The sequence below is a fragment of the Penicillium macrosclerotiorum genome (assembly GCF_028827735.1).
Source record: "Penicillium macrosclerotiorum strain IBT 26536 chromosome Unknown utg000003l_segment0_segment0, whole genome shotgun sequence".
NCBI lineage: Eukaryota > Fungi > Ascomycota > Eurotiomycetes > Eurotiales > Aspergillaceae > Penicillium > Penicillium macrosclerotiorum.
In genome coordinates, this window is record NW_026643083.1 from 1,856,153 (window position 1) to 1,870,911 (window position 14,759).

The 14,759-nt window shown below is 51.7% G+C and overlaps 4 protein-coding genes across 4 annotated transcripts; 3 read left to right on the forward strand and 1 right to left on the reverse strand.

The window, feature by feature from the left end:
• Positions 1–3,675: 3,675 nt before the first annotated feature.
• N7462_003564 (uncharacterized protein) lies at positions 3,676–4,946 on the forward strand (the record flags this gene model as incomplete). The annotated part of the gene is made up of 4 exons (XM_057075290.1): positions 3,676–3,790; positions 3,863–4,131; positions 4,385–4,861; positions 4,929–4,946. 4 exons carry the CDS (start codon positions 3,676–3,678, stop codon positions 4,944–4,946), a joined length of 879 nt encoding a protein of 292 aa, XP_056934795.1.
• Positions 4,947–6,206: 1,260 nt separating this feature from the next.
• On the reverse strand, positions 6,207–7,547 carry N7462_003565 (F-box domain and ankyrin repeat protein; the record flags this gene model as incomplete). Its single annotated transcript, XM_057075291.1, has 1 exon — positions 6,207–7,547. One exon carries the CDS (start codon positions 7,545–7,547, stop codon positions 6,207–6,209), a length of 1,341 nt encoding a protein of 446 aa, XP_056934796.1.
• A 3,103-nt stretch (positions 7,548–10,650) lies between these two features.
• On the forward strand, positions 10,651–12,460 carry N7462_003566 (uncharacterized protein; the record flags this gene model as incomplete). The annotated part of the gene is made up of 3 exons (XM_057075292.1): positions 10,651–11,391; positions 11,445–11,973; positions 12,051–12,460. The coding sequence occupies 3 exons, from the start codon at positions 10,651–10,653 to the stop codon at positions 12,458–12,460; spliced, it is 1,680 nt and encodes a 559-aa protein (XP_056934797.1).
• A 1,382-nt stretch (positions 12,461–13,842) lies between these two features.
• N7462_003567 (LysM peptidoglycan-binding domain-containing protein) lies at positions 13,843–14,541 on the forward strand (the record flags this gene model as incomplete). The annotated part of the gene is made up of 1 exon (XM_057075293.1): positions 13,843–14,541. The coding sequence occupies one exon, from the start codon at positions 13,843–13,845 to the stop codon at positions 14,539–14,541; it is 699 nt and encodes a 232-aa protein (XP_056934798.1).
• Positions 14,542–14,759: the final 218 nt, after the last annotated feature.

The window sequence follows — 14,759 nt, forward strand, 5'->3', positions numbered from 1 at the left end:
TACCGTCTGCAGAACATTGACAGCAATTTTGCCCCGTAGAACACTTGATAGGCCAAGTTCGTTACCTTATACCGAACCTATATTGCACCGAGCAGAAAGTCTATAGCCACCGCGGCACAGAATCTCTAGTTAGTGGAATTTCCATTCAATCCATGCTAAGCCTACCCCCGAGCGGAGTATTATTCTCTCCACGCCGAGATTCATATGGACTTTGTAGATATACTCTATATGGAGGACGGAGCATGGAGTACCTTGGACCCAATTCCCAATTTAGATTCCCGAAAGTGCCCACAATCTTGCATGGTCAGTTTCCGCTCTGAATATTTCGCCAAGCGGATCTGGCTTTCGCCAATTCAATCTTCGTCGCGACCACAGCCGCGGCGCCGAATCATCGGCAGACGCAACGAAGCCAAGACCAGGTCTGCAAGCCACAAAGGGGCGCAGGCCAGACAAGTTTTCTATCTATGAACCGCGCCCAGGAGATGTCCCGGGCGCACTTCCCTGCAGGACACGTCGGTATACCCAGGGTACACATAACACAGTACGGGTGGAACGGAAGCAGGGACCTGAAGGGGCCGTCTAGACTGCTGCTCCGTGTTGTTTAGATTAAAGCCGACAGGGAGCATCCACAGGCCCAGATGGAGTCGAGCAACGCGTCTGCGAAGGATTTTCTGACGGGCGATCATGGGGGGCGTTGGTGTGTGTTGGGCCCCCCTAGTACGACCCGATGGATTACAGTACACGCATCCCTGCCGCCACCCGCGATGTTGTGGGTGTGATGTCTCAGACAAATGAATAATGGGCTTGGACTTGGATGGTCGGTGTGGAGAGGTCATTGTGGGGAGAGAGGGAGGCGCACTCAGGCACGATGGAATTGTCATTGGCACTGGTTCTTGAAGTGGACTTGGGGGGTTTCTAGATTCGAGGGCCATTATTGGTGAGGGCGGATTCGGACTGAGGCTGGTCGGGAAGTTTCGTGAGCTCCAAATGATATAATACAGTGACGATCGGACGGGTCGCTCGATCCGAAGGGGTGTACTCCGTATGATACAATGCGAGATGATCTAAGAGAGAGTTACGGAATATGGGATTGGACGGAAGACACTATAATTTTAAGCGTGTGTCTTGAGAGTGACGGAGAGTCGGAAGTATAGATGTACGCTCAAGTGTCGGTTGGGATTGATGATGTTTCAGCGCCCGGCATCATCGATCGATCGGTGGGATTCTGGGCCTATGTAATGCATAATCTGTCCTTAATAGTCCTTAATAACTTTTTCCGCCGACCGGGATTGCCACAACGTCCTGGCCAATTTGCGGCCAGTGGAGCCGTTGCATCCACTTTGGCACAGGATTCGCCGTCAGACGGCCGATCTGGCCTGTCCAAGGTTTTTCACTGCGGATCTGATATCAGAAAGGGAAAGACCCAAGGGAGAGAAAAAAAAGGGAAGATAGACAAGGCAAAGAAGCAAAGGAAAGGGAAAACAGAAATGACAGGGTGGCAAGCGTAGCGCGAGTGAGACGATTATTGCATTTGAGAAGCTTCCAAACCGGGAGAAACTGGGATCAACTCGGCCAACGCAACAACCACTGAGGGGGCAACCGGCAACGGGGGCACGACGAATAGGTGTACAGCACCGGAAGATCCCACCCCATTTCACCTGGGCCCGCGGCACACAATGCAAGTATTGTCACATCCGGATATCCTTTCCTTGCACGACACCGATCGTCGCCTCTGGCGTCTACAGGTATCGAACCTCGGAGCACATGTGGATGAGCGAGACGAAAGATACGGAGTACACTGGACACATGGATCGGTTGTTAGAGACTGAGCTCCTTAATCAAAAGCTCGTCTCTAGAGTCTACTTTGATATTGCGGTCGGTTGATCTCTCGGCTCGACGCTCTCGATCATGATCCCGGGATGTGAATGTGAAAAAGTTGATAGATTAGAAGCGGCCTTCTGATTGGGGACCATTCCTCCCCCGAGAAAGTATGATGAGCTGATTGTGAGACGGCCTGTAAATAATCAAGGCCCCGAGCCCTCTGGCAGAATACCAAGTAGACTGCTGAGCATCTACCTGCTCTCATGTAGATGGCATGACAGGCTGGCATTAAAATTATGGGATTGAAGGGTGTTTCTGGGCTGGATGACTATATAATAGAAGACTGTTGAGAGGGCGCTAGTATGACTTTTTTTTTCTTGGGTTGAATGAGTGTTCTCTCCCCTCTTTTGCTGGTATGAGGTTCTTACTCTGTACATGAAACCCGGTCGCTATCAATATCCTTGACCGTCCGAGTGTGCTGCTCATTCTCACCACGATAACATGGCGACGATGGTTCGGAGACCAATGTACGGAGTAGAGGCGGCCGCTACTGGGCTTTGGCATGTCTTTCATGTCATCGTGTGGCTTGCCGGACGAAGCTGGTCAGTGGCTTGTTTGGACCACTTGCACTAACGACTTAGAAGGCCCCAAGTCAGAAGCTAAGAGAGCAAGAAAGAGCCCGAGAGACTCTGAGACAGGGCGACGGCATCGTGTGGTCCACACATTACGTATGCTGCACTCTCACTAGTTCGCGGCCCCCCCTCTCTCTTGTCACACAGATAGTATTTTTTTCCCTCCCAGGCCCTGAGGCCATGAGAGACACAATGGTTTCTGCCAGAGATAGGTGTGACTAAGTCGTTTGCTATTCTTACCTCCCTAAGCAAGAGGAAGTATGAAGGGCATGGGGAATGCTCGAGGAATGTGGAAGGGGCCCCGGTCATATTCTTTGGTTCCGAAGCTTTTTCCTCAGCCACGCCAGCCAATGTTACGAATCGTAGTGGAGCCCTGATGCACCAACCTGGTATTCCGTTTACTGGGCTGAGTCTGCTGTTGGGAGGGGAAAGCAAAACAAAGTCAAAATCTATGATGCGATTGAGGATCGTGGTGATGCTCTGAATCGGCTGGTAGAGCCGGAAGTATACCATGCCTCACCTACCTCCTCACCCTATTTGGCCCATTGCGGTCAGCAAACCACCTGAACTTCCTCCAGGCCAGGACAGAAGGATAACCAATACAAGTAGGCAAACGTCCATAGGCAAACTAGTAACAGAGTAACCAGTACGGAGTAACAAATAACAAGTACCGCAAGGACGTGCTCGAGCAGGCCCACCAAGCTAGCGGCATTGCCGGGATGCTCTCCTACAACTGTCCGAGACTCTTGGGCTTGGGAGTCCACCCCGTGACTCCCCTTCTTTCAAGCTTCTTTCCACCATCACACCTTCAACAGCTTGCAACTACAACCCTCTCCTCTCACCCTCCCCCCTTACCCTCCCTCGACACCTACACGGGAGGGGCGATGCGATTGTGTCTCTGAACAGCCTTGAATTTCTGCCGGTGGGGGATCGTCACATCACTAAATCGTCAATCGTTAAACTCGTCCCAAACACTGGTTCCTCGTTCCTCGCTCCCTATCTACCCTCCCCACGCCGTCCTATCGTATAAGGATCGGCATTGCCAACCACCGGTCGGCACACAACCACTTATCTGGATTTTCGATCCCATTCTATCGTTTCTACTGCGTTCACACACATCCCCCAAAATTCCGCGAGTCGGGCGGAATTGGAGCGGATCAGAAAATAATCGGAATCGGGGTGCCTGGTGCTAGCCATCTGTTGAACCCAGACCAGCACCACCATGCGTCTCGCGCTCGTGCTGTCGACTGTGGCCCTGCTGGCACAGCCCTTGGTGCAAGCGGCAAGTTCACTGGCATATTGTGCCACAGAAAACACTGGATCTTCATATTCAGCCGGTATGTGAAGCACAGCCAAGAACCAATTCACAAGACCTGAGGACTGACCAACACCCCCTCCCCCTCAAACAGTCACCGATACTTATCAATCTAACGGAGCCTGTGAGGGAACTTGTGCCGACTACGCTCTCGGAGTTCTTCAAGGAAAGAAATGCTGGTGCAGTAATGTGGCCCCTGCGGAAGACACGCGAAAGAATACGACAGATTGCTCGACGGGCTGCCCTGGCTACCCCTCCGATAGCTGTGGAAGTGCCGCGAAGGGCGTATGGGCATACGTGAAGATCTCTGGTAATAGTGTGACCAGCACAGCCTCCGACGGCTCAACCACTTCAACCACCTCGGTAAGTCCATGCCTTGCTCTTTCGAGACCTCCCCTCTTCCCTTCTGTTTGTAAACTGCCTTTCGTGTCTTGGACCCTTTTTTCATGCCTGGGGTTTTGCGCTCTTTCATGGGAATGTTGTCTTATAGACGCTACAGGGCAGTTCATCGTCAACGACATCATCCTCCTCTACTTCTACAAAAGCACAAACTGTATCGCTCGAATCCTCCATAACAGACTCCGTACCGTTCGGATCGCTAATAACCCTTCTCTAGTCATCCTCGGACACCACTACGGCTGGGAAAATTGTGAAGGAAACCACATCGGCTGGCCAAGTGAAGACAATCACTGTTTCTGCCGCGAGCGCTACCGGGCAGGATCTATCGGCAGATAGTGCCAGCAGTGACAGCTCCAAGCTCAGTGGAGGATCGATTGCCGGCATCGTTATTGGTGTGATTGGAGGTCTCGCTCTGGTCGGTGCGCTTATCTTCATGATCTTTTTCTACCGAAAGCGTGCTCGTGCGGCAAGTCCCATTCCTAGCAACGCGGATATGGCCGAGAACCGCACAAGCCGAGGCTCGAGTTTCCCGGGCGTTTTCCCTCAAGGGAATGACCAGTCAGGGTCGTCGAGCCTGGGTCGCAAGCACACTTTTACCGACAACCGTCTGAAAACCGACATCTACCCCAACGGTCGTCGGGATAGTAGTGTGTCGCTCCAGGACAACGAAGATTACTCGCGGCCTGTTCTTCGAGTAAGTCATATCTCCAGCTGTCATTGGTCACGAAAATGAATATGGCACTAATCTCCCTATCCACTAGCTTACCAACCCCGATTAACCTCTGAACCGTATTGACTATCCATGCTTTTCTTCGTCATACTCGCGCCATCTTACATTCATCCTCTCTTCCATTAATTCTGCGCGACTTTTGCCCAAACAGCTCTGTTATGATACCCAATCTTGAACTGAATTATTTTACCTTCTATCCAAGGCAATGGTTGTGGAGAAGAAGCAAAAAACAACGAAAATGAACCACCCAAACATCGAGATGGAAGAAAAACAAGTTGAGCGAGGGAGGCGGTTGAACTCAATTATCATCCTATTTCCGCCGTTTCATTACTCGGGACGACTATTAAGGAGGAATGGGAATGATCGAACACCGAGAAGAAGAAAAGCAAGACGAGAGTTGGGCCTCCATACACAGCCTTGGAAGCCTTGGTTCGCCGTCGAGACGAGTTCACGAGCATCTTCACATTACATACCTTGCATACATAGCCATGAGATTGGCGCCCAGCCCGTGCGGTTTTTCAGAGTACATATGCGCCCCTCCAAGTCGACCTCCACCATGTTCCTCGACCCTCCTGATCTTTCAACCCTTCTTTTTCTTTTTCTATTTCTGATTTCCTACTGTGTACCATCTAACCAGGTCTTGTTTTATCTTAATCCAACTGGTCTTTGTCTCTTGAATCCTTGTCGAGGCGTTCCTGTCTCTGTGTTTAGAGCGATATATCTACGGTCATAGCTCCAACAAAGTCCAATTCTCCTCAAGTCAATGCCGTCGGCGATATTGGTCCTCGTTCGATTGTCAATACTCGTAGGTAATCTGAAACGAGCCAACTCCCCTCCCGTCCATTTCTGTGTGATTCCCCGGCCTGAAAAGAAAGATGCCATACTCTCAGATCGGGCCCCATTGGCTACTCTACTACCACTACAACTTGGTCTGCCTGTTTCGATTTGAGTCATACCAGACTCCTTCGGAATTGTCATTGTCCTACCCCCTTCGAAAAGGACAGGCCTGACAGGTATACCCGGCTGATCTATTTGGATGAGTTGATGATCCTTGGTCCTTTTAATGTCATCAGACTAGATCCGTAGGATCTACAAATATGGAAATGCTTAGCTTTGGGCGTCAACCCCCCTCCCTTCTTTGATACAATACAAAAGGAAAAAAAAATCGAACTCAATAGTTTATGTGAATATTGAAAGGTTATGGTATCTGAACATGCGAATAATCAATCTCAAAAGGATAATCAAATATACTGAAAGTCAACACGTTCCATATCCGCCCTCTACGATGGATACTACATCTCGGCTCGGGTCAGAAGAAAAGGGAGAGTAGATCCGGCTGTTGATAAGTCAGTGCTAGCTGATGCGTAGTACGGCCATGCATATCCCTCAGGCCTAAATTAGGCGCCATCAAGGATTCGCGAAGAAGAATGGCGATAAGTATCGTGTTGCGCCGCTGCATTGCATAGTGCAAAGGGGTTCCGGTAACGGGGCGAAAGGCATTGATATCGGCGCCACGCTGGAGCAAGGAACGCACGATGTCATAGTCGCCCATTACAACCGCCAAGTGCAGCTCAGTCTCGCCATCACTGGTGGTCAGATTGACGCGGGCGCCTTTCTGGAGCAGCAACTGGGCCGTGTCGAAATGGCCTCTTTCGATCGCTCGGTGGAGGGCGGTGTACCCGGTGACATCCTGGATATTGAGGTCAACGTCTTGGCTGCAGAGGAACGGGGCTACGAGAAGCTGGGGCGTCTGGGAGAGAACAGCCATGTGGAGAGCTGTGTGGCCCAAGCTATTGAGGGAATTGATCAAGCCAGTTGGCAAGCGAGGCATGATCCACGCCAGGACCTGCGGGTCCCTGCGTTCAACGACATTGTGCAATATGGTCATCCCGCACACGTCGTGCTCTAGACATCTGGCGGAGGCGAAATCAGCTCCTGTGGTCGCAGCCATGGCTAAGGTCTGGAGGGTGCAGAACCTCGCCATCAACTGCATCACAGCCCGATGGTTCACGTCTGCTCCTGCCCGGATAAAGCGTTGCACGCACTCGTCGTTGCCGGCCGCGGCCGCATGGGCAAGAGGATTCCGCTGGACAATTAGGTCTAGGAGGGATGCATCGGCTTTGAACTCCAGAAGGAGATCGATCATCGGCATGTAGGAGCTTTCAACGGCTAGGGTTAGCATGCGCATTCCACAGACTGTGTATGCGTTTGCGCTGATACCACTCTGCAGAAAGAACCGTACGGTGTGCAGGTTACGGAAAACGATACCTCGTCCGAGGAGCTCAGTTGCCAACGGGCCGAAGCCTCGCCTCGGGACGCTGATCGTGCGTCCGAGACGCAAGACCGGCTCGTCAATACCGGGGTGGTCGTCGTCGTTGTAAACATAATTCTCTTCGTAGAGATCTCGCGGGGCGAGAGCGGCAAGCCGGGCCCGTTTTTGGAGGTCAAGGGTTAAGAGCCACTGGAAATCACGGCACGACTGGACCATGTTGGCCAGGGATCGATCATCTAGGTTCTTTGCGATCTCTAGGATCAACTCGGGGGGCAGACCGCTGAGATTAAAGAGGGTTTCTTCCGGTGGGTTATGGGACTGGGCTGACTGAGTGAGGGAGAGAACCGAGGACTCCATGGCTGAGGTAATGTTGAGCATGTTCGGTGCTGAACCTAATGCTGTGTTCAAACGCGCGGTATAGCTATAGCTGTGACTGTGGGATAGTACTCTGGCACAAATACTCTGTGAGGCGTCTATGGAGAGAGAGCAGACGAAGCGATGCAGAGTGGCTAGATATAGATCTGCGCCGACGCAGGGCCCCTGGGAGCCTCTTTCAGCCAGCTGATATGGATCATGCCTTCTTCTGTTGCATGAGACCTTGTATCGTTTTGCGTCAAAAGGGCAAATTTGAAAGGACGAGAAGTGACAGAGAGCCGAATAGGGCTGGTGTTGAGAGGCTCCCGAGACATTTGCACAAAGGATTTGATGGACATCCCAGGGCCTCTCTCCGTGGTTCACGTCTTTGTGGATCCATGCTTTGAATCTTCGGACAAAGGGGATGCTATGGCAGAGCAGCCGCAGAGCAATGACAGGGTCCTCGTGCACAATGGCAAAGATTGACCGACCACTCCTGCAGAAACCGGTGAGATGAGTCGTATGAGACAAATATTCAGAACTTGACTTGATTGCAAACAGGGCATCTTATGTCTTTAAGAGAGAGAGAGAGAGAGACAAAGAGGAAGAACATCACAGAGACCATCGAGGTTGAATCCCTATTCTGGGTCTCCAGAAGCCTTGAAAAGACCAGCCGCCAACGATGACTAGTAACTAGTCCAGCATTAGTGAGTTGACCAACTGCCTAGGCCAGGTTGCCGTAACGCAACCATTGGCATCTTCGTGCAGAACGGACCAAACAGGCATAATTCATAATACTGAATGCAACTTTTATTCAAAGGTGACATTCCTGGATGGTCGCAACGAGATAGGGGCATCTGGCGACTCAGGCATGTCTCGCTCGGAGTCACCCGGTGGCTTGTCCATCTGGAGCCATCCTTAGCGGGCACTGACACCTTGCTTTGTGACTTTGGTGATAATGACATGATTCAGGATGTCGATACTCGCTAGCGAACGGATTTGGTTGGATGCTGGACACCCCCGCAGCCTGCGCATACGGTTAGGGCTCTACTTGGGTATGCACCCCATATGTACGCAGGAGGTTGGAACCCAGCATTTTCGGCGTAGAGCACCAGTTGCGCGAAGAATCATTGGTCTGTCTCCTTTACACAGACGCTGAATCAGGCGGTCCAAGCAAACTGCGACGGTTCGGATTTAAGTGGATATTATTCCTTCCTGATTTCCCCCAATTCAGCATGTTGCTGGTCGTCTTTGGTTAGACCCAAGCCAGGGACGGAGGCTGGCCTGGACTCCCATTGGCCGGGGTTCCCCTAGTGAGAGCCATTGGGAGCCCAACGCCAATTCATTTCGCGTTGGTCAGTGTTCGGAATTTAGCAGTCATGCTGGATGGTCTCCGGCACCGGAACGACCGGCACAGGTTCGGTTGCCCGAAACCCCCAAATCCCCAACTAACAAAACACTAGCTGCATCTCATCTCCGCTCCCTGAGGGGAGGGGGCCGGAACAGGCAACTCAGGCGTTCCCCAGATTTGCCTCCCCGACTTTTCCTGTGCTCACCGGGCATCTGGAACTGGCAAGGTTGCAAAAAACAAGTCGTGAATCTCCAGACCCCAAACCAGAGTCCCCGTGGGCAAAACACCATGCCACGCGTCCCTCCGATATACTTCGGTTCCCCGAGGCTTGGCAGGCTGTTTCGGATCCCCACAGATGCCGAGATCCACGGCCTGGTTTGCCGCTGACACAGTGTTACCTAACTTTCTTCGCGCTGGGTCAATCGTCGCGGCTAAGACTATTCGGATGGAGTATTCGAGACCGGATGCTTTTTTTTCCCCTTGCCCACCCCCTTTCCTTTCGATGGGTCCCTAGATTTCCCGTGACAAACCCCAGTAGGCGATCCAGTAGGCGTTCCAGTGGGCGTTCTAGAAATGCTACGGTCCCTCGCCAGTTCTCCACGCCCTAAAACCTTGGCTTGGGAGAACGATTTTGAGTCGTCGTTTCGATCTAGGTGATGCCCAATGAGCTGACATCTTCTGGGGCCCCCCGCTATACCCTAATGTTTTTTTTTTTTTTTTTTACTCTGCTGGGTGCCTGTTGTATGGCACGGGTGTGAGCCCACATTTGAGACCTGAAAATTTCTGCTCATCACAAGAGCACGACGCGGCCTCCCCGTTTGACGCCGTCTATGTTGGGATCGAGGCTTGGATGGGCAGGGCGAGCATACGAAGCCGCGTTTTCAATTACTCAATCGCTGCTATGAAAACACTTTCGGAAGAATCGAGAATACCAAGATCCTCGTACTCAGTCCGGAGTAGGACATCCATACATCCCTACCTCTCCTCTACTCCATACCGAACTATCTCCCCAGATTTGTTGCATGAACGCTAGCACCTCATCGGCCAAATATCGGGCCAGCGGGGGCATTGTGAGGGTTCTGGGTCTTATCTCCCTGTCAGCACTAGATATCTTGCTAGGAGACACCAGCCGTGACTCCGCCCCTTGAAAGAAAGGATTCCGTGCGGGCAAGTTGGGGCCAACAGCCGTGTGTAGACCATATGTCAGCCAATGCGAGGCGTTTTTGTCCCAGGTTTCCAAAGCCGATTCGTACGGTTGCTCGGCGCCCATGCGCCATACTTACCGCCGAGGCGTGGGACAAGAGTGCTTCTTTTTGGCCAAAAAAGCTTGGTGGCGTCCGTTAGCCCCCGTGAGGCTTGTTCTCGCGCACCTGGTCCGGATGTCTCTCAGCAGACCCGGAATATGCCATTGCCGACTTTTGACTTGCCTCCGGGTCTAGCCAACAATCTATCTAGCGCCGTGCTAGTTGGAGGAGGGGGTCTGGCACTGGAAATTCCTGGGGCCCAGGGTCCCCTCTTTGAAGGCATCGTCAGCTTGCGATTGGTGCCATGGCTAGAGACGCTACTATACTTGGTCCGGGGCAAATTTTTTTTCTGGGATCTCAAGCGCTAACCCCCAGAAAGCGAAATGAGACGAAGGGGAAAAAAAAAAGAAGAAAGAGGCGAGCACGAGAAGTATATAAACCCGCGGTCCGCCCATCGCGGGGCTTCTGATTGACTAGGATCCCGATCGTTTCTTTGCTGCTTTCCAGAAGTTCCTCTCGAAACCTCTCCACGATGGCGGTTAGTCAGTCGGTGGTTGGCCGCAACAATGCGGAGAAGCCTCATGGTCTTGCGGGTATGCTGAAGAACCCATATGTCTTCGCAACCTGTCTGTTTGCCTCGCTGGGTTGTATCATGTACGGTTATGATCAGGGTGTTATGAGTCCCGTCCTGGTGATGGAGAACTTCGAGAACCACTTTCCCCTGTTCATGGGATCGACCATTCAGGGTTGGCTCGTCGCTGCGCTGGAGCTGGGTGCCTGGGCTGGTGCTTTGATCAACGGTGTGTTGGCGGACCGTATCTCCCGAAAGTATGCCATGATGGTCGCTGTCATCATCTTCACACTCGGCACGGGCCTGCAGGCTGGTGCTCAGAAACCTGCATACTTCTTCGCCGGCCGTATCGTCGGTGGTATCGGCATTGGTATGTTCAGTATGGTTATTCCCCTCTACCAGGCTGAGATTGCGCCCCCGGAGCTGCGTGGCTCGCTGGTCTCGCTGCAGCAGCTGTCTATTACCATTGGTACCGCCGTTGCTTTCTGGCTCGATTATGGTATGCAGTATGTCGGCGGCACTACTTGCAACCCGGAAGGTATCGCCAACCCTTACCTGGCGGATGGCACCTACAATGCGGCACAGAACCATGGCCACACTTGCCTGGGCCAGAAGACTATCGCCTGGCGTCTGCCCTTGGCCCTGCAGATTATCCCAGCGTGGATCCTGTTCTTCGGCATGTTCTTCTTCCCCTTCTCCCCCGTTGGTTGATGATGAAGCACCGCGAGGACGAGGCTCGTATGGCCCTCTCTAAGCTGCGTCGCCTGGAACCCACCGATCCTCTGCTGCAGGCCGAGCTTCTCGAGATTAAGGCGGCTGTGATGTTCGACGAGGAGACTGAGCGTGAGGCGGTTGGTACCGGTGGCCCCTTGGCGCCCTGGAAGGCACTCTTTGCCCCCAACATGTTCAAGCGTCTTATGGTGGGATGCTGCACCATGGTTTTCCAGCAGTTCACCGGTATCAATGCTGTGCTTTATTACGCGCCCCAGATTTTCAGCAGCTTCGGCTTCAAGTCCACCAAGCAAAGTCTTCTGGCTACTGGTGTGACCGGTATCCTGCAGATCATCTTCACCCTGCCTGCAGTCCTCTACCTCGACAAATTTGGCCGTAAGACCTTCCTGATTGTTGGAGCTGTTGGCATGTTCCTGTGCCACATCGTCGTGGCCATTGTCGAGGGTCTCTTCAAGCCCAAGTGGGACCTGAACGAGGGTCTAGACGTGGCTCAGGGCTGGGTTGCCATCGCCTTCATCTGGCTGTTTGCCGTTAACTTCGCCTACTCTTGGGGTATGTTCTCTATATAATTGTACACAACTGATACAAACAAAGAAAAGGGTCGCTAACATATATTTTCTCTCTTCCAGGTCCTGTCGCATGGGTGCTCACCCAAGAAATCTTCCCCAACAGCCAGCGTTCCCGCGGTGTCTCCATCGTCGCCTCCACCAACTGGATGTTCAACTTCGTCATCGGCCTGACCACCAAGGATATGCTCAATAGCATGAAGTACGGTACCTACATTTTCTTCGCCATCTTCAGTGCTCTAGGTGGTCTGTTCATCTGGAAGTTCGCGCCCGAGACCAAGGACAAGACTCTGGAGGAGCTGGATATCTTCTTCGGCGGAGGCATAGACAGCATTGCTGAGGCCGATCGTCTGCGCATGCAGAGAATCAACGAGAGCCTCGGACTTGCTGGTGTCGAGACTATCGAGGACCTGAAGACCGAGAAGGAGCGCATCGCTGCGGAGCAGTTCGAAGTTGAGAATACCTCCAACTAATCTTGGGGTCTGGAATTGAATGGAGTTGAGAGGGACATTTTATGGACAACGATGTTAATCTAGTTACGTCGTGACGGAATTTTCTTGGATAATAATTATTATGAATATGTGAATATGATATTATAATCTCATTCTCTATCCTCTCTCCGCAAATTTCCACTTTGGATCAGTTTCGAACTCCGGAATCTTGTCGTCGTTGCCTGTCGTTTACTCTTGCAGCATAACTAAATCATGTTACTTGAGGCCGTGCGGTGAGGAGAGCATTCCAGACTATTCAAGCGCTTTTACCCTCCTGGCGAGGTCAAACGCCACAATTCCATACCCCCGGACTAGACCATGAATCCTGCCACACAATACTCGAAACTCAAGGTCATACTCCGTCACTACCTTTGCCCGGGAGGCTATCCCGAAAGATTAAATCTCGACTTACCCGAAACTGGCAGCCCAGCCCGACCCCGAGCCGCCAAGCATGCGCCAAGGCGCCCAAACAGCACTTGGACACGACGCCAGACAACAGAAAAGAAGCTTTAAGGCGTTCACCCCTGCAATACACCTCTTTGTGCGGAGTTAGAAGTGCCCAAGCCCTTGTGCTACTGTCTGTTCCCCGCGCTTTCGGGTCTCAGATCTGCGGGGGTGCATTGAATAACCGACTGATCGCGTCGTACCTGCGGAAGTAAACGAACAGCGCAATAGGTTTTACCCGCGCTTGTCCCTCGCGTTGTGGACACACTTGCTCGCAGTCAAGATCGAAATTATGTCCGAGAGGCCCGTCCTCGATGTTTTACTTCGCTCGAACCGGAAATGGTGCATCATAGTTGAAGTGAATGCGGAGTTCCTCGCTGGTCGGATTGATGAACGGTGAATGCAGAATATGCAGAGAAGCTTGATCTTTATAAAATCACATGTTCTGTATTTTTTTTATTTGAAGTATATGTTTCGAGGAAGTTGAGGCATATATCTGATGTTCAACACAGGGGCCACTTCCAAGCTATGTAAATTGTCGACTAGGTCTTCATTTCACAAGATTGAGGGCTACTATGGACGCATTGCCTCCACTCAGTTGAAGTTCCAGTTGGAGAATAGGCCGAACCTGATTATTCCGCTTTTGCATTTCCCAGCATGGCTAGCCTTGGGGTGCTTTATAACGAAGGTAGTAATTGATCCCCATGCTCATTTCGCTCTACTGTATGTGTTTGAAGATTCATAAGCTTTCACGCAGAGCTAGTGGAGCTCGGGGTTCATATGAACCCCCTCTTTTGAATTCAAGCCTGACGAAAGGCATATAAATTAGAGAGAAACCCCATTGTTGACCCCTTATTCTGCATTCCGATTCAAGCTCCAGACATTTTCTTGTTTAGATCCCCTTTCATCCAAGGATCAAAATGGTTCAATTGTTATCATCCAAATCTCTTCTGCTTGGCTTGGCCACCACTACTATCGCGGTGCCACACTCAACTCGCGGTAGTTGCGATCAATCCTCGCTCAACACAACCACCTTCACTTATACCACCACGTCGGAGGATACTATCTTCAGCATCGCGAAGAAATTCGACCGTGGAGCTTGCGATATCGCCAGAGCAAACCGGATGATCGATGCAGAGCATATATTTGCCGACTTTACCCTCCGCATCCCGGGCCAAGTCTGCCATCCGGACAGCACAACCTGCCTCTTGACCCGGCAGAACGCGACCGCAACCTGTGTTAAGGGCGGGCCGCACGACTACAAGACCATTGCGGGCGACACTATTGAGAAGATTGCGCTGTACAAGCTAAATGTTACCGTGGACACTGTCTTTAGCGAGGCTCAGCAAGTAGGAATTTCCTCTATAACGGAGGAGATACCTGCTGGAACGTTCATTAAGGTCAAGCAGTGTGTGCCGAGTTCCTGCACTGTCACTCCCTTCCATTTTACCTATGGAGTTTATAAGGACCTCGCTGAACAATTTGGGACAACCGTTGGCCAGATTATGTCTTCCAATGGAGGCTATAACTATAGTGATGCCTCGGATGCCTCGGCGGCGTGGATTACTGTGCCGATGGGGTGCACGAACTTAGCTTTGAACGTCACCGAGGAAATTTAAAGTCGATCAACTGTACTGGATAGCAATGACGGCTGTGAGTTTTGCAATTATTCAACTCGGCGAGCTAGCAGGAAAGAAAGACCGACAAGGACAGGTAGACTGTGTATCTAGGGTGGATTATTCCTGTTTCGTGACACTCTAGTCAGCTTGGCTCATACTATTTAAATTCAATACCAGTGGTGCTCTACCGGGCACTAAAAACCCTTGAAGGCTTCCTG